At 55.7% G+C, this 21,371-nt stretch overlaps 1 protein-coding gene and 1 pseudogene across 1 annotated transcript in view; one reads left to right on the top strand and one right to left on the bottom strand.

The window, feature by feature from the left end:
• Positions 1 to 463: 463 nt before the first annotated feature.
• Positions 464 to 21,371, bottom strand: part of DLG5 (discs large MAGUK scaffold protein 5) — a 116,710-nt gene continuing 95,802 nt past the window's right edge. Inside the window, exons 21-34 of the mRNA XM_076010103.1 lie at positions 18,300 to 18,377; positions 17,519 to 17,681; positions 17,238 to 17,371; positions 16,555 to 16,701; positions 15,024 to 15,207; positions 14,296 to 14,444; positions 13,301 to 13,471; positions 12,288 to 12,484; positions 5,979 to 6,122; positions 5,578 to 5,705; positions 4,370 to 4,479; positions 3,559 to 3,668; positions 2,087 to 2,230; positions 464 to 677 (exon numbers count right to left, since the gene is read on the bottom strand). Coding sequence (XP_075866218.1) covers positions 2,127 to 2,230; positions 3,559 to 3,668; positions 4,370 to 4,479; positions 5,578 to 5,705; positions 5,979 to 6,122; positions 12,288 to 12,484; positions 13,301 to 13,471; positions 14,296 to 14,444; positions 15,024 to 15,207; positions 16,555 to 16,701; positions 17,238 to 17,371; positions 17,519 to 17,681; positions 18,300 to 18,377 — 1,819 coding nt within the window. The 3' untranslated portion in view covers positions 464 to 677; positions 2,087 to 2,126. The remainder of the gene's footprint in view (positions 678 to 2,086; positions 2,231 to 3,558; positions 3,669 to 4,369; positions 4,480 to 5,577; positions 5,706 to 5,978; positions 6,123 to 12,287; positions 12,485 to 13,300; positions 13,472 to 14,295; positions 14,445 to 15,023; positions 15,208 to 16,554; positions 16,702 to 17,237; positions 17,372 to 17,518; positions 17,682 to 18,299; positions 18,378 to 21,371) is intronic.
• Positions 7,618 to 7,694, top strand: LOC142875728 (uncharacterized; annotated as a pseudogene).

Here is a 21,371-nt window from a genome sequence, read left to right as displayed (position 1 = left end):
TTCTCCACCTCCTCCCTGGATCGTGGACTTCAGGCCCAAGCAGGCTGCCCCTGGAGCCCTGCAGTGCTGGGTCATGTCCCAACATGATGCTGTGAGGTAGCACAGGGCAACCCAACCAGGAGCACGCTTGCCACCCTGGGGCCTTAGACAAGGCCTCACTGAGGCGGCCAGGGGACGCCTGTCGCGCCTGGCTCGGCCCAGACCTGCAGGCGGAGGGCAGGCGCTCACAGATCAGCTGCCCGGCTGCCCCACACCACACGGCGCGGGGAGACGGGAGGGACGGGGACGGCGCTGTCAGAGCATGCTGAGCAGAGAGCAGGGACTCCCGATCACCACGAGAGCGGGAAGGAACCTCACGCGTGCGCCACCGCCAGCTGCAGGCTCGAGTTAGGAACGAAGGAAGCCGAGGGAACAGGGAGGGATGGAAATCCAGTGGGATTCAGGCATCTCCATGCACAGCAGGTTACAGAAATTGACCTTTATTTGTTGTACTAAAGTCTGTTTAACTTTTGATACAAAGTAACATTGTAGTACGGAGAATGCCAGTCTGTCAGCTCAGTACCTGTCTGTGCACACTGCACCATCGTCACCCGAGCCCTGCCCCAGAGGGTGCGCCACTGAATACCTCGAGAATAGTCTACAGTTTTCCTCAGTTGTCTGAGCTAGAAAACGTGTACCTATAAAAACAAAGGACAGCATTGAGGACTGAAACTTGTCTCTTTTTTGAACAACTGTGCAAGAAAATATATCCCTTTTTTAAAAATGTCAGTTAATGGCTAAACTACCATCTAGCGTCTAGAATTACAAAGAATAAAATGAAATCAGAAATTTCTTGCTAGTAAAATGAAATGTTAGGAACAGTATTAAAATATAGATCCTACCCCAAGGACACATAAAACAGAGCCCAGTACAGTACCTAGTATTAACAGGACGCACAGTTTAAGGAGAAACCACATCAAATCTTCAGCCAGACATATCCAGCATCAGAAGTGCAAAAAAAAAAAAAAAAGCCCCCAAACAAAGACACCTTCATGGAGTAAGGGGTCATGCCATGAGTGCTGTAACCAACATTAGAAGATCCCAGTTTTCCTTTTTAGATTTTTGATAGTGACAACACTAACCATTACGCTTTCCCTAAAAGCTCTCGATTCAAAGTCCGAAACATGAATGTTTTCATATCAAAGGAACTGATGTTCCTGCCACTCTCTATAAAGTTTAAGAATTACCCTGCAGACATTGCACTGATAAAGGCTGTCAGGACTAACAGGACCTAAGGAGGACCCAACGGCATGCATCGGCTCCGGCCTGACACCCGGCCCAGAACCCAGCGGTGTCCTTGTGACCCCGTGCGGCTCTGAGGGACCAGACACAACGCCTAAGTCATAAACACAGACGGAGAAGGGACGAGAGGCCATGGAAGGCAGGAGAGGAAGGCTGGGAGGCGAGGTGGAAAGGTGGCCACGGCAGCCCTCCCCAGTGCAGGAGGAAAGCGCCGCTGCCGGCAAGTCGGCCCCACAAAGGCACTGGTTCTGCCGCCACCGGCGGTCATGCCGTCCTTCCAGGAGAGGTGCCCCCGAGGAGCAGGGAGTCTGTCAAAGCTCTGGTCCCACTGACGAGAACCTCCCAAAGCAAAGCAGCCCCCGGTGAGGTTCCAGGGTCCTTTTGCGGAAGACAGGAACAAAGCCAACACCAAAGCCACGGGAGGGGTTGACAGAGGGGGCAGGGGCCGGGCACCGGAGCCCGGGGCCGTTCAAGTAAACATAAACCACCCAATACTTAGAAAGGCTTGTAAACGTGTGATCTGAAAGGTCCTCTTTGCAGCATCTCGGATCGGCTGGCTAAAGAAAGGTGGGTGTTGAACCCCTCTATGTAAAGTCTTTTGTGTTTTCTGTTTTGTTTTGTCTTAAAGCACGCGTGTGAGAGAGGCAGAGTCCGCCGGCCTGGGCCCACCACGTGGGGCCGCGGCCCTCCGTCTGCGAAGGTGGTGCTCCTGCAGTCCTGGGTCTGGATCCTTCCCCGCAAGTCTGTACACGGACAGATGGGATTTCCAGTGGCTAGAAAGGAGCGGAGCCAGGCACTCACTCACACCAGTGGCCGGCGCGGTCATTTCACAGCACAGCGTTCTCCTAGAGCGGACAGGCTGGAATCCACAGGACTTTGTTCTGCTCTTGACTGACCATGGCCAAGATCTGAGTGCAAATGCTCGACAGGGCTCCTCCCTGGACGACCCCTGCAAAAGAGCCCCCCAAATACATACACAGGTCATTCAGCTGTGTAAGACCCCAGGCATGAGGCAAATAAATACAGCTTGAGCTCTTTCTACGGGGTGGCCGCCTGCAGTGGGCTACCTGGCACTCTGCCCTGTCCCCACTGACTCTCCTCCATCAGAGAATTGCCCCTGGTGAGGTGACCGCTCATGTGTAAACTGCCCACCCCGATTGCAATGACCCCCTGGGCTGGGTTTGCCTAGTCTTGCAGTGGAGGAGGAGAATCCCAGAGCACTGGAATGCAGTTTTTTGTTTTTTTTTTTTTTTTTGGGGGGGGGGCATGTCAACATGGTCCAATTGGCAGCAAGCCTCTATAGGAAACAAGGGTGAGTTTAAGAAACCAGGCACCCCATGGCCCAGAGGACAGTCCCAGCAAAGACAGCTTGTCTCTAACTTGGGCCGGCTCCACATTGCAGACGGTCAATGCCTCGGGTCTACAGACGCCGGGCCAGGGCCACTCCAGGCGTGCTCCACAGAATAGCCCCCAGGGACAAACCGCTCCCCGGCCGGGACAGGCAATGGTCCGAAATTGACAATGAACGCTTAGAAACTGCTATGGAAATGGGATATCATAATTCTATGTCTGCTGAATCTAATGAAAAAAATCAGGGCTTGTCTTTTATAAGTTTTGGAGTTTTAAATTTCATTTCTCTAGGAATTATTAATATGTTTGGCTAAAGTACGGGTCTGCCATGAACTGGAAATTAAAATCCACACATGCGTGCACGCCCCACATGTACACACGTGCACAGGCACCACGGTGGGTTCTGGGCTAGATCTCAACACTCTCCACACAGTGTAATCAAAATCCCTGCCCCCTCTCTGCTACCGCAGTGCTAGCGCCCTACAGGTGACTGACTTCCCCGAAGAGGCTGACGGCTGGAAGCCAGGTAAACTGAAGCTGTGCTTCTGTGGGTTTGTTTCATTTTGAAGACCAGAAATGGTAGCGAAGCAGCCTTTCTACACCAAATCCCACAGCAAAACTGGCCTGTCCTAAAGGGTGCTGGGGACAGACGGCCACAGCCTCCGCCACCCAGGCTGTGGGCCCCGCCTGCCCGGGGACCTGCAGCTGAGATATAGGGTGCCCGTGCTACGTTCAACCTGTAAAAATCAAGGTGTTGACCTGTGACTGCAATCCGAACCCCTCATTCGAAACCCAAGCGCTCACAACAGCATTCATAAGCACCCAAGAAGTGTGGGCTGTCACCGTTTCTGAGAAAGCTGTCTTGGGAATGCCTCTGCTGCCGGCCCCGCAGCCCACTGCCCGCCCCTCCAGGCCCCGCACACCTACCTGTGAAGTACCTGCCGTACTCCTGCTCGATCTTCTGCGCCGTCTCAAACTGCTCTTTGGAATGCCTCTGAGTCACCTTGTCCCTCAGGTAGATGGGGTCTCTCTGCTCCCTGTGGGGGACAGCCAGGACACCAGGCTGAGCCTCTCCCGGGGCCCCCTCTCCTTCCTCTGTCCAGGGAACAGGGACCCCCATCGAGGCAGGGTGGGAGGCTGTGCATGCTCCCCCCATAGAGCACGGCAACAGCTCAGTGGGGAGCTCCGGGCAGAGGGGGAGCCGGGCACCCCAGTGCATGCCCGAGAGCAGGCTTGCCAGCGGGTGCAGGTGCCAGGAGCGTGGCAGCACCGAAAGGCCAGATGGAGAGGGGCCTTGGCGAGCACGTAGCCCGACCAGTGCGGAAACCCAAGCTCGGAGAAAGCAAGGGCTCCTCCACGCCCCAGGCCGCTCCTAGCTGAGCTGGGCCTAGCCCAAGTCTCTGGGCTCCTCTGGCCTCCGGGTACCACGCTGAGAGACGAGGGGGATGGTGGCAGGGTGGGGGAGCCACACAGACCAAGCTGGTCCCGCTCAGCGACTGTGCAGCACCTGGACAGGGTGAAGGGGCAGTGGGGGGGGTGCACTTGGCTGCCACTACCACCCCCCGAGTGGGGGACGGGGGAAGGGGGCTGGAGGGGAAGGGTAGCTTCCTACATGTGCTGCCTATTTCAAGGCCGGCAGGCCCGTGCCCCCTCACCCCAACACCCCTGACTCCCTGCCAGAGCCCCCAGCCCACCCCTAGCAGGGCCCCCGCCCTCGGCACCCGGGCCGCTCGCCTACTTGATGTGCTTGGCGCTCTTGTAGTGGATGAAGATGACGATGGGGTAGATGTGCATGTGGTGCAGCCGCTCGATGGCGTGCGGGCCGATGTCCAGGAGGCAGTGTCGGTTCTGGGGAACAGGGTGCAGAGTGAGCCCCAGAGGACAGGTGAGGGACAGTCCTTCCCCTCTGCAGCCAGTGGGACCCACCCTCTCCTTACGCAGTGCTGCATTGCTCCATAAACAAACACGCGAGGCTCTACCCATGAGCAAGGCAGCAAACCACACGAGGAACCTGGGGAAACCTCTCCCAGCAAACCTCCCCACGGACGCCAGCTGTATGGGGGTCGAGGCTGCAGGGCAGGGGTGGGTGGAGTCCGGCCAGCCCAGCCCCACGCTTCCCTTCCTGCCTCTGTCCAGATACGGGGCCTTCTTAAAGCCCTGCCCCACCCTGCCCGACTGCGCGAGTGAGCCGGAGACTCGTGTGCTTTTGTGTGGCTGTGACTGCAAGATGCGCGTGGTCCCCTCAGCCTCCAGGGCAGTGTGCGCCAAAGCAAGGCCCCAGTCACCCCGCCTGCGGCTCTCCTGACCCCCGAAAGCCCCACCTCGACTGGGCACTGTGCATTTCGAGCTGTGAGAACCCCAAGCCTTCACCCGCCAGGGAGAAAAGCAAAGCCGAGCAGGGCACGTGGAGCCGCACGGAAAACGGAGCCCAGAAGGGGCCACGCCCTCAGACGGACATGCAGCTGGGTGCCAGCACACCCCACAGCTGTCCCCGCTCTTCACACTGCCTGGCTTGGACCCGGGGACGTTGAAAAGCATCAAGAGCCACAGCAACGGCTCTCAGCCCTCGCAGGGCAGGGACCCCGTCGGACAGTGTGCTCCCTGTCCCCAGAAGAAGGTGCATGTGAAAATGTGTGTTCAGGGACCCCACCCTGGGATGCTCCGCAAGAGGCCTCTCCCCAGAGTTGAAAGCTGTCATCAGATCGCCCCAGAGGGCGAGAGGTGGCAGGGACAGGGCAATCCCTACACTCTCACCGCAGTTCACTGCTGGTTTGGGTGTGGCAGCCCTGGGGCCGAGCCCAGGAGCAGGTGGGCTCAGAGGGTCTGAGAGCGCTCAGGGTGGAAGAACACGGACGAGGGGCCCAGACCCGCACACTTGGGGGGAGGGGTGGGGGTCTGACAAGGGCCCCAGTGCACACCCAACCCTCTGGCTGAAGCCTTGGGTACCTTTTCTGCGATCTCCTTGATCGAGGCCACCGTGGTCACATCGAAATGTCCGCTCCTCCGCTTGTAGTCGACAAACAGGCAGTCCTTGACGCCCCGCTCAATGGCCTGCTGGGAGGCCTTCATCACCTCTGCCAAGCAGAGACCCGGGGGTCAGGACGCCGGGCCCTGCGGAGCCTCAGGGGAGGGAGCGGGAGAAGAACTGCGCCCAGCAGCCACCAGGAACCCCATCCTGTTGAGCCCCCTTCCCAGGGAAGGAGCCAGAGGCCAGGCCGGGATCTGACCCAGGTAGGGGGCTCTGAAACCCTGGGAGGCCCGGTCCTCGTGCTGCCACCCCCTGTACAGGCGCGGAGACAGGGACTGGGGACAGACACGGCGCGGCAGGCACGGAGGGTGCCTCTTACCAAGCGGGCATCTGCAGAACTGGCCAGGAGCCTCGTTCACCAGCATCTCCTTCACCACGTCCAGCAAAGGCCCCAGGATCAGCACAGGCCTCAGGGAGGTGCAGTCCACCTTCTGGACCCGCTGGTAGGCCAGGCTCACAGAATCTGCGGGAGACAGGGCGGCAGGGTCACGGGCCCAGCCTGCAGTGGAGGGGCAGGAGGGGCCGGGACCCCTGCTCCCTGACCCCACCCACCCGGGTCACCTGGGACTCTCCCAGCTACTGAACTGAAAGTCCCACGTCCCAGGCACCCCGTCCCTCTGCCCTGGTGAACACCCGAGGCAGCCAGGGTGTTCAGGACTCTGGCTGTACAGGACACCACTTGTCCTGTACTTCCTTCTGCTCCGTGCGATTCTTCCTCGTGTGCCTGACGCCTGCTTCTCCCGCCCCAGCTCCACCCTCCTCTGCTCTCTGGGATGCAGCCTCAGGGGTAGAGTGCCTTCCCCCCCCCAACACAGAAGGCGTGGTCCTGGGACCCAGACCTGCCCAGGGGGTGACACAGGTGAGGCTTCCCTGCCCACTGGCCACAATGGGTGAGCGCTGTGAGCTGGCTCTGACCACACAGACGAGGACAACCCTTATGAAAGGGCAGAGCCACAAGACAGAAGAGACCTGCGTCCCTGGGACCCTCAGAACAGAGCAGGCTCTCCCAGACGCCCACCAGCTGGAACTTGTACATGGCAGAGAAGTAAGCTTCCTAGCATGCATGAGCCGCTGTTACCTGGTCTCGGTTAAAGCAGTCAAAAAAATATCCTAGCTGACACATGTGGCAAACCTCCCCTGCCGCAGAATGAATTAAAAGTCCTTGCAGGAAGACAGAGTCTAAAAACCAGCAAGTAAGCAGCTTCTTGGCATCTCCCTGGTATAAGTCACTGTGCTGGCATCTCAGAAACACAAAAAATAGAATGTAGAGTCCTTGCCACTGAAAAGCTCACGCTCTAACTGGAGACCCTAGATAGCAACTCATGAAAAGCAAGATGAGTGTCCAAGAGCTGCCGGACAACTCCAGGAACATGGGGGTTACGTGGGTTGGAGAGGGTGAGGAGACGCCGGGGCAGGCCCAGGAGGGAGGTGGGACGAGAGCTGTGCCCCAGAGAGAGCAGGGCGGGAGGGTGGGCACGAAGGGATGGGGAAGACAGAGCTCAGGATGGTGGGGGGTGGGGAGGAAGGGTCGGGGAGAGGCTAGCGCTGGAGGGATCTGTACACATCTGTGGAGCAAGGTGGGACAGGGGAGCAGGACGGGAGGGTGAAAGGCTTAGGGGAACGCAAGCATGGTGCCGGGCACAGCGCCAGGCTCCGTGAGGACCAACCTCACGTGAGGGCAGAGCTGACAGACAGTGAGCAAAGCCTCGCCTCTTCCCTCGCCCCACACCTGTGTGTGTGGGTTTTAAGACTGAGGATTGCCCGCTTTCTATACAATGGTCACACCTGGTGACTGGCAGCTCTGTTGTTTAAAATCAGGGGAGGGTTTGGCGGTCACGTCTGTCACCTGGAGACCCCAGGCGTTTCTAAGCGAAGGCTCTGAGGAGTCACAGGGCAGAGAACTACTTCCAAGAAGAGTTTATATACACACACGTCCTCCCTTTCAAAAATCAGAACCTATCGCTTCTCGGCCTTTTGGCTAAGATCAAGTGTAGTATCAAAACTCAGAACCTCACAGACGAAGCCAACATCCTTCCCCAGTCCCTGTCCCCACTGGCCTCCTTGGAGCTAACCACTGTTATGAGCTGGAACGATATCCTTCCAGATGTTACTCCTGTAAGTTGATTTTTATACGCTAAAAAAACTAGAAGCGTGTTAAGTGCGTCTGTTCAACACAATGTGATGCTGTAAACATTTTGCGACCCCCTCTGTCATCCAGGGTTGTTTCTGTGACGCATCCGTGCCGACTCAAGTTGATCTTCTTTATTCCTTTTGAACATTCCATGCACGGTTACTTCGTATCTATTAATATTTATCCACTTCCCTGTTGATGGACATTATATCAATATTCCCTCAATTTACTTGAGCAAGAACCGTACTTTAACCATTAACGACTGTTAACATTCCACACGGTGGGGTGCCAATTTAGAGATCCCCACTCCTCCCTGCGTAATCTGCTTTGTCGGAACCCTCACGAGGGCAGAGCCACAGGCCTAGGAAGCATCTTACGGGTCACTGACTCCAGCTGGAGAAGAAGAGTGGCCCATCCAAGATCACAGCTAAGCAGGACACAGCGAAGGCTGGACCTGGGGGGTTATAGTCTTAGACCACACTACAGTGACCTTCTTTAAAAGGTGCTATGTTCCAAGTCACTGTAAAGATAAAAAACCAAAATAAACAAACATAAAAGGTGCTACAGACCAGACTATGTACCCTCAAAATTCACATGCTGAAGCCCTAACCCCCAGCGTGACTGCAACTGGAGACAGGGTCTTCAGGACATAATAAGGGTTGAATGAAGTCACAAGAGTGGGGCCCTAATCCAACAGGACGGTGGCCTTGTTGGAGGATGAGACACTAGAGATCTCCGTCCCTGTCCCCACCATGTGAGGACACAGCAAGAAGGCAGCTGTCTGCAAGCCAGGAAGAGAGCCCTCACCAGCACCTGGCCGTGCTGGCTCCCTGATCTGGTTTCCAACCTGGAGAACTGTGAGAAAATAAATTCCTGTTGTTTAAGCCACCTGGTCTGTGGCGTTTTGTTATGGCAGCCCTGGCAGACTAAAAAGGGAAACCAGTCCTCTGCAAACATTCCTGAGACACTTGTGCACAGGCCCCTAAACAGACAAGCATGAGGACATCCACTGTCCTCTGCATGGTAGAGAGTTGAAGTCTACTTAGGAGCCACCACAGTAAGTGCACAAGCAAGGAGGAAGCGGCACCAGGGGTGCCACGCAGCAGCTGGAAGCCACTGGAAGCCATGAACTAAAGCAGGAATTCAGAACTCCCACTGTGTGCCAGCATTGCCGGGGTGGGGGTGGGGGTGGGGGTGGGGGTGGCTTTTAAACTATTACGTAGGTATTGCTGCTTGGTATTGCTGCTAGGTAGAACAGAACAGTTTACAGTACATCTTTGAGAACGAGAAAACCTGGATCAAAAAAAGAAATATTTTTTTGAAGGCATCACAGAGTGGCTGCAACAGCCAGGATTTGACATGCCAGGATCCCGGAGGGAAGGAAGCACAGAGCAGTAAGCCGATGCTCTATAGGCCGCTTCCCCCGCCAGAGCAGTTGCACACCTTGGGGGTAAGAGTGACGGGGCCGCTGCTCAGGACTGAGAACCGAGGCAGGCGGCCGCTGCTATTGGCAGAGAATCCAGGAAGAGCTTTTGGGAATCTCCAAAGCAGTGAGACCAAAATGGAGCTTAGAGCTGCCAGCGCAGCCCAGACCTGAGGGGCCACGATTCCAGAGGGAAGGGAGGGAGGGGCACAGAACTAAGTCTGATACCAGATATTTTCCCCTAACGTCATCTCTAAAGTCTTAGGCTGTGAGGAGCAAGAAACTAAGAGTCTAAAAAAGTCACTGAAACACAGAGTGTTCTGCAGTCTGATGGTACTAAGGAGAGAAAAAAATGGGAGTCAAGAGTCCCTAGGGAGGAAGGGCCCTAGGGGACACCCAGGCTCTCGGCTGGGACCACTGGAGTGACACCCTGTAGGATCAGGATGAGCCACAAGCTGCAGCAGTGCTGTCTCAGAGGAGAGGGCAAGCCCCCCTGGAGGACGGTGACATCACTCAGAGCCTCGACAATTTCCGACAGTTCAGTAAATAATTACCTGGCACGCCAAGAAGCAAGATCCAAAAAACAAAAACACAAACACAACAAAGAGAAATTCAGGGATGACGAGACATCGCAGTTACCAAACACAGTCTTTAAAAACAGATGATTAGGCCGGGCGCGGCAGCTCACGCCTATAATCCTACCACTCTGGGAGGCTGAGGTGGGAGGATCGCTTGAGCTCAGGAGTGCGAGACCAGCCTGAGCAAGAGCAAGACCCCGTCTCTACTAAAAAAATAGAAAGGAATTAGCTGGACAACTAAAAAAAAAAATATATATATATATATATATGTAAAAATAAATAAAAATTAGCCAGGCATGGTGGCACATGCCTATAGCCCCAGCTACTCGGGGAGGCTAAGGCAGGAAGATCGCTTGAGCCCAAGAGTTTGAGGTTGCTGTGAGCTAGGCGGACGCCACGGCACTCTAGCCCAGGCAACAGAGTGAGACTCTGTATCAAAAAAAAAAAAAAAAAAAAAGAATTATCAGGGAAGTGGTCACAGTAGTGATTTCTGTCACAGCAGTTCAGAGAGATACATTGTGAGGCTACTGTGGCCCCCAAAGGAACAAAACAAAAACAACTAAAGACTAAGAGTTGAGGGAAGGAGAGAATAATAAAAATATTGATTAATCAAAACAAAAGCAAGAAAGGAGAGACAAACAGAAAACAGGTATAAACAGAACGCAAGCAGTAAGATGGTAAATGTCCTGATACATTACATTTTATGCAATGGATTCAACACTCTGATTAAATGACAGAGATTGTAACGGTGTGTTCAGACTGGCAACTCCTCAGCTGTTCACTCTTCCGCAAGTGTGTGTGCACACTGCTGTGCCTGTTATACTCTGACAAAATCTTTAAAAGGCAGATTGCTACAGTGGATTAAAAAAAAACCCACATGCTAATTACAAGAGATATTTAAATATAAAGCTACAGAAAAGTTTAAAGCAAAAGGATGGGAAAAGATGGATCACACAAACAGTCACCAAAATAAAACTGGTATGACAATAAAAATATCAAAATAGACTTTCAGGCAAGAAACATTATTAGAGATCAGGAAGGACATTTCATAATTATAAAAGAGTCGATCTGCCAGGCAAATATAATAATTAGAAAGGTGTATGTACCTAATGACAACTTCAAAATATACAGTGCAAAAAAATCTGAAGGAAAAAAAGAGAGAGAGAGAGAGAGACAAATGGCTCTTTCAAAGGCTCAAGCACATCTGTTGGACACGCTGCGCACACAGGAAATGGCGTCTGCTGAGAAAGGCTTGGGAGACATGAGAGCAGAGACCAAAAGAGTGAAGGGGAAAAAACCCCAAAGAACAAAATAAGGGTGCAATCTTGCCTGGATTAACAGGTTGGCAAAGTTTTGCTATAAAGGGGAAGATAGTGACATTTTAGATATTTTAGGCTTTGAAGGCAAAAAGACAAATTGAGCATCTATTATTACCAAAAGGCTAACAGATGATTTTACGTCTTATGTCTTAAAATGTAAAAACCCAGGCTGAGCTCGGAGGCCATACAAAAACAGGTGTAGCGGGCCAGACTTGGCCTGTGGGCTGCAGCCTGCCAACTACTGTCCCAACAGACGGTGACAGCAGGACATTAACTACAGGTGTGACTTACTCAACTTGCTAGGCCTGAGGTCTTAATTTTAAAAATAAAGAAGGGAGGGAGGGAGGGCAGGAGGGAAGGGGGCAGCCAGCTGTCCTACCCGCTGCTACCCCCACCCCTGCCTGCCCGGGGAGGGCACGTATTCTAGGGCAGCGTCTACACTCCAGCCAGTTCACAAGGAGCCTCCTGCTTTACAGGACAATTGCGTCCTTTCCACAGGGGCCACCTGCCAGGCGGAGTCTGACATTCCAGGTGCTCAGCTCCAGCCCTGGCTCAGCGTCCTGGCCCGGGAGGATCTTGCAAGAATCGTTAACGAACACAGCAACCCCAAAGATCTGCAGAGAACCGTGGCCCTAGGTCACTACCAAACTGCCCATAATAACCCAAAAACAAACAAGCAGCAATGCAACAAGCAGAGACTGCTTTTCGCCTACCCCAATACCTGTTCGCCCGTTCTCCCTCACTAACAGAACCTGCTGCAGAGGCCATCAACGCACCCAGCTAAAACACGCCTTTTCTGCCTCCTTGCAGATGCAAGTGGCCAACGAGATGTAAGTGGAAGCCGCAGCGAGGGGCTTCCAGACACGCTGTTTAAAGAAGCACACTCAGCTGAGGCGCATGTGCCTTCCCCATCCTCCTTCCTGAAACACGGACACGATGGCTGCAGCTGCAATGACGGCCGTGCCGACCGTGAGGGGACCTGAGGACGAGAGTCACACCCCGTCGTGGATGTGGCTCTAAAGATGCAGCACCACCTGACCGTCAGACGCCTACCTCCAGGCTTGTGCATGAAAGCAAAGTCAACTTCTACTTTGTTTAAGACCCTGCTGGGAAGCTTCTGGGACCAACAGCAGACCTCACCTGGACAGCCCGGGGGAAAACGCGCTCGGCCACTTGCCTTCAAAGAGTGGAATGGAGTCGCTGGAAAAGGCGTCCAAGGCGAGGAGGTCTTTGCCATCCTTGGACCCGCTGCGTTTGTGCTTGTGCTTCCTCCGGAAGAAGGACCGGCGCGCGGCCGCCGACAGCGTCTTTGTGGCGCTATTGTCGTCTTTGACCTCGGACGTGCTGAGCCTCCTGGAGAATTCTTGGTCCATCCTGCAGTCACAGGGAAGGACGATGCTGGGAAGGCTGTCGGGGCTGTCCCCCACGAGCCTCCCAGTGAGGACAGCTGGGCCGGGAGCCAGCTTCCCCCCCACTCCTCTGCAGGCGCCGGCTACCTCTCCCCCCCACGCCCCCAGGACCGCTTGGTGCCGCTGCTGCGGCTGGGGACAAGTCCTCGGAGCAGGCGGATTTCAGCTCAGTGTCAAGAGAAGCGCTAGGGCAGCCTTCACTCGGTGACATTACAAGCTGTGCTTCCTGCCACAGCAAGGAGTGCAGCCGGGACACAGGCGACCTCGAAGACACTACACTACACTCAGTACGAGGAGCCAGACACAAAAGGTGTGATTCCATGCACGCCCAAGCGCAGAACAGGGACGCCTACAGGTTAGTGGTTGATTAGGGCTGGGGGACAGATGGGGATGAGAGGACAGAGGGGCGAGGGGGTGACACACAACAGTAAGGGGCTTCTGTGTGAAGAGGTGACGATGCCCTAAAAATGACCGTGGTGCTGGCTACGCACTCCTGCAAATATGCTCAACGCCGTGGAACTGCGCACCTTGGGCTGGTCGGCATGTGACATCTCCACACACCTGCTTTTAAAAAGCAGCTATGCCTCCTGGCTCGCCACTGCGCTCCTGCCCTGCACTGACTCATGCCAGGAGCAGCTTTCAGGACAAGCGATTTTGGCCGGAAGCTGAGATGAGCGGCAGCATTAGCCCCCAGCAGCCGAGGCCCCGGCCTCGCTGGGAAGCTCCAGGGCCAGCGGCCCCCGCCCCAACCATCCCGGGGCAGAAGACACTAGACACTCACATGTATTTGCTGGGAATCTGCCCGCGCTGGATCTTCCGGGCATTCTCGTCCAACTGCCACGCCATCCAGGACCCAAACGTGCCCTGGGGCAAGGTGTCATCCACATAGAGGATGTCGTCCTTCTTAAAGCTCAGCTCGTGCTCCACCTCTGCCAGCCGGTCGTACAGGGCCCTGGGCCACGGGACACAGGGACTACGATCAGGAGCCTTGCTGCCGAGGACGCCCTGCATACCTCCAGCAGCCAGGCCCCTAAGGCGGCCACCCCTCTGCGAGCCATCTCCACACTCCATCGGGGAGCGCCCCTCTCTGTTCTGGGGGGGTTCCCAACGGAGGGAGCCTGGTACCTTGCACAGCAGGACAAAGACGTTGCCTCTCCCCCTAAGACTGGGGGCTCATCCCCACCAGAAAAAGAACTCGCCAAGGACAAGGCCAGGTCTTCCCCTTCTAGGTGGGCCTTTCCCACCTGCCCCCTCTTCACAGGCAGGGCCTCTGGTTCCCACAGATTGGAAACTCCCTAGGGTAGAAACATGTCACCTTGGACTCTAGGGACAGGCAGCTGTACCACATCAGTGTTTTATTCTTTTTGTGGTCTCAGAACTTAAGAGAACAGGAAGAAAGCTCTGAGCCCCTTCTAGAAAATGCGTGACTCAGCCTCACACAGCATTTCGTACAGCACTTAAGGACATCGCGGATGGCTGGAAGTCCACACACTGCAGTGGGACCTGCACAACCGAGTCGGGGAGACCAGCAGGAGAGGAACACAGCCCACAGGAAAACGGGACTCTATAGTCTCAAACTTCCCCGGGCCCTGAGCCCTAAAGGGGGAGCCCATCTGGTCCTTTAAGCCCTCAAGGGTTGCTCCACATCACAAGCCTCTCGCCATGAGTATGCAGACCGGAGGGCCCCAGCCTCGGAGGCAAGAAACAGAGACACTTGCCAGGAAGAGTCTCCACGGAGAGCCCCTCCCCTGCCCCCGAATCCCCAGCTACCGGTACCTGATGTAGAAGCTGTCGCCAGGCAGGCCCTTGATCTTGGTGAACTCCTCGGGGCGGTACTGCACCTTCAGGCGGACGCCGTCCCTGGGCTTCAGCATCTCCACGTAGACCTCCTCCGCCGTCTTGCTCCGCACGTCCAGACTGCCATACTGCCCGGGGGAGGGGTGCCGGGTCAGAAGGCAGAAGCCCAAGCCATGGGTGGCGTGGGCACCCGTGAGGGGCCAGTTACGGTGGCAGAGATTCAATGGTCTTCACCAACTGAGCACCTGCCTGCCTCCCTCCGTGGGAAGGGCTGGGTCCTGTGGACACTCCCTAGCCACCAGGTCCTCTGCAGGTGGCTGCTCTGCCCTCCATAGCTCATCCCAGGAAAAGCCTCACTCTGGCGCCCAGCAAGTAAGGGCTATCGAGAATACGGCCCTTTCTCTTGCTTCTGCTACTTGCACCTTTCAATGCCCACGGGCCATCTCCCCCATGAGGCAGGAGACAATCCTCTCCCGTCGCCAGAGCCCTTCTGCTAATGAGAGCTTCTCCTCTTGGTGCCCAGTGCCCCCGCCAAGGCTCTGCTGCTCTCAGGTTCCCTCGGTGGCCTGCCTAGCTTCCCGGGGACCCTCAAAGGGGCTCTGGCAGCATTCTGGGTGTACAAGGATTGAAAATCAATCGGCGGCCCAGGTGGCAAGCCCAACATGAGAGGGACAGCGGCCTGGCCTGCTCGGCGGCCCAGGACTCACCTCGAGGATGAGGTCCCCTGGCACGAGGCCATCAGGACCCTTGGCAGGACTGTCATCCTCCACCTCGGCCACAAACACCCCGTGCAGGTTCCCACCGCACAAGTGCACCCCAAGCTCCAGCTGGGACTTTTTGATGAAGACAACGCGTGGCTCCAGGGCCTTCTTGTTGGGATCTCCCGCAATCCTTTTGGGAAGAAAATGAAGTTCCTTAATTGTGCAAAAGGAGGGAGGAAGGCACGAAAAGACAAAACAGTGGCCAATGCCTAACTGCGTTCTGCTTGCTGCCCGGGGTCTCAGGCCCACGGGGAGCTGACAGGTGGCTGGCCCACTGAGGGCTTTAGGCCTACTGGCTTGTCACACAGGGCAGGGTGTCAAGGTGCAGCAGGGGTGAAGGCACGGCCCCAGGCCCGGAGCCAGGTGGGAAGAGTCAAAACCAACACCCCTGCTCCCTGCTGAGTCATCAACCTCACGCCTTAGGGGACATCTTGCCCACCTGGGTCACACCTGTCTGTCTTCCTAACTCAGTTCTGTGTAAGGAAAGGCAAATGATCTCACTGTCTGGAGCACGACTCTCTCAGCAAACATCTACCAGGTGGCTTCTGTAGAGCAGGAATTGCTAAGTCCTACAGTGGTAACCCCTGGCTACCAAGGTACTAATAACCAAGGGGAGCGGAACACAAGCTGGTGCACACACGGAGGGATGGGGACGGATAGAGACTGATGAAAGGGACCTCAGGGAGGCTGGCCTGGGACTATAACTCTGCTGTCCGTAGGTTCCGTGACTGATCCTTGCACACAGAACGCAAAGCTGGCCTCGCTGAGTTTGACGCCACCTGGGGCTTGGTCACGGCCCCACGGCCCCATGGCCCCAGGGTGCTGGAGACACGGCTCCACCAGACTGCAGAGGGACTGCATCACACCTGGGCCTAGGTGCCCTCCTTCCCTCCCCAGGCCAGGTAGACACCGTGCAGCTCCTACAAGAGCATCTGCCACCTCCTGTCCACACAAACCCTGCTTCCTTGGCCTGGACTTCCCTTCGTGCCCACCCCCGGCTCCTGCCCATCCTGAACGATTAGACACAGCTGCAGCTCCCACTGCCTCTGCCGGCACTGCTGGGGACGGTTCCTGACTGTTCTGCAGCGGCCGCAGTGCCCCCACGGCACCTCAATGGCACTGCACACGCCCGCAACTGGTCTGCCGCCACCGCTGCAGACAGCCAGAGCCCCGGGCCTGGCAGTGGGTCTGCATCTGAAGACAGAATCAGAAAGCCAGTGGAGGAGAAAAGGAGGAAAGAGAAGAGATAGAAGAAGGTGAAGAAAGAGTCAACGAGAGAAGAGTTGAAAACTGAAAGAGAAAGGGACAGAGAGAGGGAGGAGGGGAAAGGAATGGCGCGCCCCCGACCCATGTCCTGAAGACATGGCATGTGGCCGGCAGCACAGGGGCAGGCCGGCTGCCCGGCGCCCATGTCCCTCAGAGGACGTGCTCGGCGCTCCTGGCCAGGGTGGACACAGGGAAAGCTCATGCGTCTGACCTGGAGCTGGGGGTGCTCTGCTTGGCCGGGGGAGTGCCAGGGCCCTCGTCCTGCTTCGTCAGCGCATCGATGGCAGAAGGGTGCTCTGGGGTGGTGGAACCACTGCCCTGGAAAGAGGAGTGGGTGCCAACAGGGTCCAGGTGGGAGCTGGGGACAGAGGACAGGAAGAATGAGCAGCAGCATGAAGCCGGCCAGAGCCACCTTCTCTTCTGTAGTAACCAGGTCTGGGCTGTGAACAGGGACAAGATCACACAGCTCTGCACCCTACGAGCAGACACATCGAGAGCTCGGACTGCTGTCATCCACCCCACAGCATCTGCCTGTCCTCTCCTCCCAACCTGTCCTCAACGCGGGGATCATCTCCAAAGGGGCCTGGCATGGTGACATATGAACTCACTATCCCTTTTCTTGTCTGTGCATCCCGTCTCCCCTGCTGAGCCGTGCAGAGCGGCCCTGCAGGGCACGTCTCCCCCACAGGCCCCTGGTGGCCAGGGGGACCCCAGCCACCTTTCCACACCCCATTTCAGGAGGAGACATCCTCTCCACGTGCCCCTGTCCAAACCCCAGGATGGTGGCCTCTCCCTCTGCCAGCAGCACCATCCCCAGAACTTGCAGCTGGCCACCTGGGTCTCGCTCCTGCCACACTCATCCCACCCACACGGCCCGGCAGGCCCAGGGCTCACCTGGACCGGGAGTGGCTGCTGAGCTGGTGCATGTGGGGGTTGTACTGGGCCAGGATGGTGATGGTGTCACACTGCTGCCCGATGATGAGCCGGGCCTGCTGCTCTGTGGCGCTCCGCAGGTTTATGCCATTGAACTGGGGGGACACCGGGGCGGACTCAGTGGGTGTGGGCACGGAGGAGGCCGGGGGACCCGGGAGCATTGCTTTTCCACAGGAGGAGGAGGAGGGGAGGAAGGAGGGTGGGAACTCCGTGGGCAGCAGACGGAAGGGCAGCTCCCTTACCTCCAGCAACTGATCCCCGTACTCAAGGCCGGCCTGGTGCGCGATGCTCCCCACGGTCACCTTGGAGACGTAGACGCCGCCCTTCTCTCCACTCACGATGGAGATGCCCAGCGGCTCCGAGCCCTTCTGCACCCGCACGTGCCGCGGCTCCTCCACATAAGGCCTTGGGAAGAGAGAGTCCGGAGACTCAGACGCCAGGAGAGGCTTGGGGAGGCTGGGTCAGGCTGTGTAGACAGGCCCCAAGCCTGGAGGATCCTGTCATTTCACAGCTAGATGGGGACACGATGAACCCTGCTCTGTATGACAAAGAACCCGCATTCCCCCGCCTCATGCAACACAAGCATGGCACATCCAACAGGCACGGAAGCACCCGGTCCCAGAGACACGGAAGCACCCGGTCCCAGAGACACGGAGAACAGCCCACGGGGACTATAAACACTGATATGTGTAGGGAAAACAGGCAGGTTTTCGTTATATGAGGAGTAGTCTCCCAATACACAATTAAAAACCCTGGGGTAGGGGGCTGGGGTGTCTCAAGACGCCCTCCAAGGAAAAGACATGGGTTGTGGGATGCCATTCGCCCCAGAAGAGTTGAGATATCAGTTTTTATGTTTGCTGGCCACACAGGGTGATGCAAACCGATCATGGAAATTAAGCTGCTGCAAGCCCCAGCCACTGAACGGGGAGCGGGAGGCACGGAGCAAGGCTGCGGCCATGCACTCGCTGCGCACAGGGGCGCCAGGCGGCAGGGGCTCGGCGCAGAGCCTCTCCGCAGGCCAACCTCAGACTCCTCAGGGAGGAGGACCGGGGCCTGGCAGCCACGGGCAGCCTCAGGAGAGATCTGTGGTGGTAGAGACATCTGGAAGGTGCGAAAGGTCAGAAAGAAGAGAAGGGACGCTCAGAGAAGCAAGGCAACCACAGACGCCTGGAACATAACAGACGGGGAACACAGCCGGGCCCCGTTCCTCCCAGGGCATGAACACCTGAGCTTGTCCCCTCGGGGAAAAGCCACAGGCAGCGGCACAGGGAGGGAACCAGCCTGGCCTCGTTCTCTTCCGGTTCCCTCTAGAGCACATGGCCGGGGATTGGGATGGATTCCCGTGCTGAAGGGCGGGCAGGGTGGTGGGAGGCACCCACACCACCCCTCGCCTGCCACCTGGAGGCAGGGCAGTCCCGGCCTCAGCCTGTGCCCCTGCTCCTCAGAGCCCAGTCCCCTTGGAAGAGCAGAGACTGAAATTCTTGGCTCGTCCTTGCTCTCTCTGGCTCTCCAACGTGTTCTCACTTCCTAAACTCATTTGCTCTACAATTCTTCCCTTGACCCCTGCGGCTCTGACAGACCCGTCCTGGCCTCTCCCACCGTCCCTTCCGAGACTCAACATGGATCAGAGCCCCAGGCTGCTGAGAGCTGCAAGAACCCTTCGCAAGCGGCCACCCCAACACCAGCCTCCCTCCCCCCAGCCCGCGATGACGGAACAGAGGCCCAGAGCACAGAGGAGGCTGCCCTGCCAGCCGGGGCAGAGCCAGCTCCTGGTCTGGGCCCCGCCTTTCTTGCCGAGCCCCTTTCCTCGGTTCCACCCCCACACAGCACATTTATCTCAATAAAGGAGCAGAAACGAAGTCCCAACAGTAACTGTACAAGAGAAGCCATGAACCTGTTGGGAATGACGACATAAATCAGGACCTACGGACATGCAAAGATATAGGGGACACTCCGCAGAGTGTGAGGGCAGACCAGGGACACCCATGTTCACCTGTGCACACATGTAGTAGGCGTGTGCTTATGTGTAAGGAGGTGTCTGTGCAGGACCTTACCAAAATGTTAACAATGGTATGTCTAGGTGAAGGCATCCGAGATAGTCTTCCTTTTTTAACCTTCTGAATAACTTTTTATAATATGCACAAAGGTTCTCTCAGAACAACATGGCTGCTTTGTAAGAGGTTTATAAAGTATAATTTTAACATTACAAATAGCTACAAATATAATGTTAAAGAAGACGTGATATGTGCATAAAACAATATAAATAATAAAGCATACATTAAAAATACATCTTGGCAGGGCGTGGTGGCTCATGCCTGTAATCCTAACACTCTGGAAGGCCAAGGCGGGAGGATCGCTCAAGGTCAGGAGTTCAAGACCAGCCTGAGCAAGAGTCAGACCCCGTCTCTACTAAAAACGGTAATAAATTAATTGGACAACCAAAAATATATATAGAAAAGATTAGCTGGGCATGGTGATGCATGCCTGTAGTCCCAGCTACTTGGGAGGCTGAGGCAGAAAGAAGGATCGCTTGAGTTCAGGAGTGTGAGGTTGCTGTGAGCTAGGCTGATGTCACAGCACTCTAGCCCGGGAAACAGAGACAGACTCTGTCTCAAAAAAAAAAAAAAAAAAAAAAAAAAAAAGTACATCTATAAATTAAAAGGTTAATGGCAATTGAATCTCTGGCCAAAAAGATTATATGTAACTTTTTTCTTCTTTCTACTTTTGCAATTTTCCCAATTTTCTACAATGAGTATATAATACTATACCTCAGGATCAGGAAAAAGGGACCATTTTTATCTTTATTTTTTTGTAGTGATGGGGTCTCACTATGTGGTCCAGGGTAGTCTTGAACTCCTGGCCTCAAGCGGTACTCCTACCCCAGCCTCCCAAAGTGCTAGGATTACAGGTGTGAGCCACTACACCTGGCCAGGGGCTATTTTTAAAAAGTAAGCTGTTGCTCAGTCTCTAATTAGATCACAGGCACCATGGGGACAGAAATCACTCACGTTTTCCTCTCTCCCCGAGCAGGTCCTGGCTCTCTGTACACCCCAGGGAGCTAAGGGAGTGCCTGTCACACGTGACAAGGCCATTTCCACTGAGGAACCCGCTCCGTCCAGAGGCAGGTCTTGCTCTCTCAGCAAGCAGGGCTGGGGCCGGGCGAGCGGCCTGCTGTGTTCCGTGTGCAGCACGTGGGTGAGAGCCCCCCAACATTCACCTGTGAGCTGCTCCGACTCCCCTGCCGAGCCAGCCCTTGGTGTCTCAGTGTCCTTCTGCTCCCTCTCTGGTCAACACTTGCCAGGTCTGTTGTCGTCTAAGTTCAGATCTTCAAGTCCCACATGCAATTTTCTAATGTAAGGGCCCCCCCCCCATAGGGGTCCCTTCTTAGACCCATAGCGCTGGGCTGGGGCTAGTTGGCTTTTTTTTTGGGATTCAGGTGGATGAGACTAGCTATGTCCTTTTATGCGACTGAATAAAGGCAAGTTGGAGTTTAATCAGATCCCCTGAAGATCTACAATCTAAACAGGACCTTTTAAATAAAAACATGATCTAGTAAGTTCCATCAAGAGGACAAGAGAGCGGGGCGAGGCGTGTGCAGAGTGTGTCGAGCCCCTCAGAGAAGGCGCCTCTGGTTGGACATTGAGCTTAAAGCTGACCTAAAACCTAACGAGAGATTGGCCTGTACTTTAAAACAAACCAAAAATAGCTAAGCTGTATATTTAGCCTTTACGGACTTTTTTCTTACGTATATTTCATTTCACAGCAAAAAGCTTTGGGGGAGCAATTCAAGGAACCCAGAGATGCAACCGTATCCCGGGGCTGAAAAGCACAGGGTACGAACGCGCCTGACTCTAGTTAGGTCACGTCAGTCACTAGCCATGTGGCCACGGGTGACCACTCCACCTTTCTGGATATAGTTTCCTTATCTGTAACACGGAGCTCACAGGGTTACTGTGGGGATTTCACGACTTAACACGTGTGACGTGCTCAAGCAAGGTCCAGAAAGGCGTAAATGGTGCCACAACAGCACTGCCACCGGCAGGTGGTTTCCAGGATCACTTGCTGTGAGCCCAGCCCACGCCCTGCCTTGCCACC

This window comes from Microcebus murinus, chromosome 14 (genome assembly GCF_040939455.1).
Source record: "Microcebus murinus isolate Inina chromosome 14, M.murinus_Inina_mat1.0, whole genome shotgun sequence".
NCBI classification, from domain to species: domain Eukaryota; kingdom Metazoa; phylum Chordata; class Mammalia; order Primates; family Cheirogaleidae; genus Microcebus; species Microcebus murinus.
This window is presented reverse-complemented; position numbering and strand designations above follow the sequence as displayed.